Here is a 2,708-nt window from a genome sequence, read left to right on the forward strand (position 1 = left end):
TAATTGTTTCACATGTCATATAGCAGATCCTACATTATGCAAACTTTAGGACATTTCTGCTTCAGTATTTTTAAAAGTTCTCATAAAAATAGCTTAGTCCACAAACTCCTTTACTTTACAATATGTGCTACAGCTTAATTTGGGTGAAAGGTTTCAACTGAAGTACAGTAATTACAGTTTTTGAAATGGATGTTGATATTGCTGCTAGACTATATACACATGATTTTAAGAAATAACATTCTAAAATTCTTGGCTCCCAACATGGTTCACTGTATAAGGACTTAATTAAAAAGTGTTAAACTACTGAAACATTCAAGATGTAAGCATGAGGTAACGAGGTGTAAACAGAATCTGATTTAAGTCTCGTATTACAGCCTGTCAGTTCTAGAATAAAATTCTAATTTGCCACAGTTTAAAAATTATTCATGTGCAAATTCTGCCGTGCCAAGGTATTCGTAAACTTCAATCTCACAGTTCAGTTTATTCACAACAGCAGCTTGGATTCATTAATGGGCAGTTGCAGTAGTGGTGGTTCTTCATAAAACTACTTAGAATAAAAATCTTTTGCAGTTACTTCACAAGTGAGCAGTGATTTTCACAGAATTGTAAGATGTTCCGTCAGTTGATGTGGTGGCACAGTGAATACTTTCATCCTGTTCAAGACCTGACAAAGTGCACAGAAATAGTTGAGCATGCAGGGTCTTTGTTTCCGTAACACAGCACTGGAACACCAGACGTGTGTCTGGCCTCTGGCCGATCATTCAGTGGCACGTTCATTCTTTGAGAAGCCCGGCCACAAGGTACTGACTGATGGGCAAGAGTTAAAGAGCCATTAATGAAATCTGAGTAAAGAAACGTCTTTAAAAAATGCTGCAGATCATTTTTATCAAATGTGGTAGGCCACCTCTCGTGGCAGGCATCAATATCTTCTGCTGGTGGAGAAGCTAAGAATCATTTGTATGGGAAATTCTCTTCCACAGTAAAGTTTTTAAGTTATTGAGTATCAAAGAATGCTCCATTTCCATCTGATTTGCTGTGACTTTAAGGGCAATACACAAGTACAGTTGTTTTTCTAGTTCCTCATGGATATCAGAAGGAGCACCACGAAGCAGATAGTCTTTAAGGAGCTGGCAGGCTTTTGCCAAGTTTGGCTGAATTACTTCTGTGGTACATCTCATTTTGCTTTGGTCACATAGAGTTCTACAGTCTGTCCCATAAATACAGTCCAAATCTGATTCACACTGACGATCTTTAATTATTTCCTTCAAATTAATTTCTGACACAATTTTTCTCATGTCCATCATTTTCAAATCATATTTATCATTATACCCCAAGTTTTTGGCACTTGTATCACACATAAGAAAGTTCCCATAAGGTCCATGGAAAATATCTTCCACAAATTCTAAAAGCCCTATAGCTATTTTTGCCTTTCTTGGCCATGATGGAGTAAACCATTGGTCCATGCTTCTTCTGAAGCCAGAGGGAATGAAAAGTTCTATAATCCATGGAAGGCTGATTCCATAGAGGGAGGTATATTCAACTCTTTCGGTCACATAGAGATCCCCACAAAACCCCATCAACTTGGGAGTATGTTCTTTATCCTGCAAGATCACCATTAACAGAAACTCTTCTAGCTGCAGAAGTGCCCATGCAGATTTCGCCTCTGGCAAAGAAACTCTACCATCTTTGTTTCCATCAGCGAAAGACAGGATGAGATTAACCAGTTCTGAAAGATTTCCTTGTTCACCCAATTTTGCCTAAAAGCAACAAACAAAAAAGATTAAGTATGATTTCATTAACTACCACCAATCCACCTGCCATTCTACCTCCTGTTATTCTCCTCATGGATAGTACGGTAAGGTATGTTACGTTCTAGTTTTCATTAGCTGCCTGAAGAGTTTCCTTTTTGTTCTGTTTTCAAAGGCATCAAGTATATGATCTTCTGAAAATACTAGTGTTCTTTGCATTTCAGAATGTAAACATCAAAATTCAAACACTGTTCTTGGTCAGAGTCTTTAGAAAGATCACATCAAGTAGCTGGTTAAATATTCTCTTAGAAAAAGTATGTAGAATTCGAATGTTTAGATCAGGTTTAGTTTTCAGCTGATTAAACCTTACAGGTGTAGAGAAATTAACAGTATCAACTACATTTCAGCTAACTATAAAGAGTACCAAGACACACTGGGTACAAATCCCATATGATAAGTGTACTGAAATACTTAATTGTGTTATTCGATATAACCACCTCCGTTGTATCACTACAGAGAAAGAAGCCATTGCTGAAATCAGAACTGTTGCATTTTCAACTACCAACAATGCACACGGAAATTCAAATCAACTTCCCAAATTCTCCTAAAACCTACTCCAAAACACCTGCTGCTCAGCCATTCTTAGAGACAAAGCTACTGTAATGCATGACAATTGTCACCAGCTTTACATAATTATGTTACATGTGTGTGCATGTGTACACATATGCTCACTGAGCTAGAACAGCATTATTTCCATCACTGGAGATATAGGAGCTATGACAACAGCAAGAGAATTTTAAGAAAGAAAACCCCAAATCAATATGGACACAGCATCAAAGTGATGACTGGATATTAAAGAAATTCTACGGTAGCATTAAGGCAATAGAAATAAGTATCACATTTATGTAACACAGAAAGAACTGGGAGAAGGATGGCTGGTCATTCTGGTTAGAGAGATTC

The 2,708-nt window shown here is 37.2% G+C and overlaps 1 protein-coding gene across 2 annotated transcripts in view; it reads right to left on the bottom strand.

The window, feature by feature from the left end:
- Positions 1 to 812: 812 nt before the first annotated feature.
- The window catches only part of FAM69A (family with sequence similarity 69, member A), a 3,700-nt gene continuing 1,804 nt past the window's right edge, over positions 813 to 2,708 (bottom strand). For both annotated transcript variants that reach the window (XM_010075771.1, XM_010075772.1), the window contains one exon: positions 813 to 1,757. In XM_010075771.1, coding sequence (XP_010074073.1) covers positions 945 to 1,757 — 813 coding nt within the window. In that variant the 3' untranslated portion in view covers positions 813 to 944. The remainder of the gene's footprint in view (positions 1,758 to 2,708) is intronic.

This window comes from Pterocles gutturalis, unplaced genomic scaffold (genome assembly GCF_000699245.1).
Source record: "Pterocles gutturalis isolate BGI_N339 unplaced genomic scaffold, ASM69924v1 scaffold50087, whole genome shotgun sequence".
NCBI classification, from domain to species: domain Eukaryota; kingdom Metazoa; phylum Chordata; class Aves; order Pterocliformes; family Pteroclidae; genus Pterocles; species Pterocles gutturalis.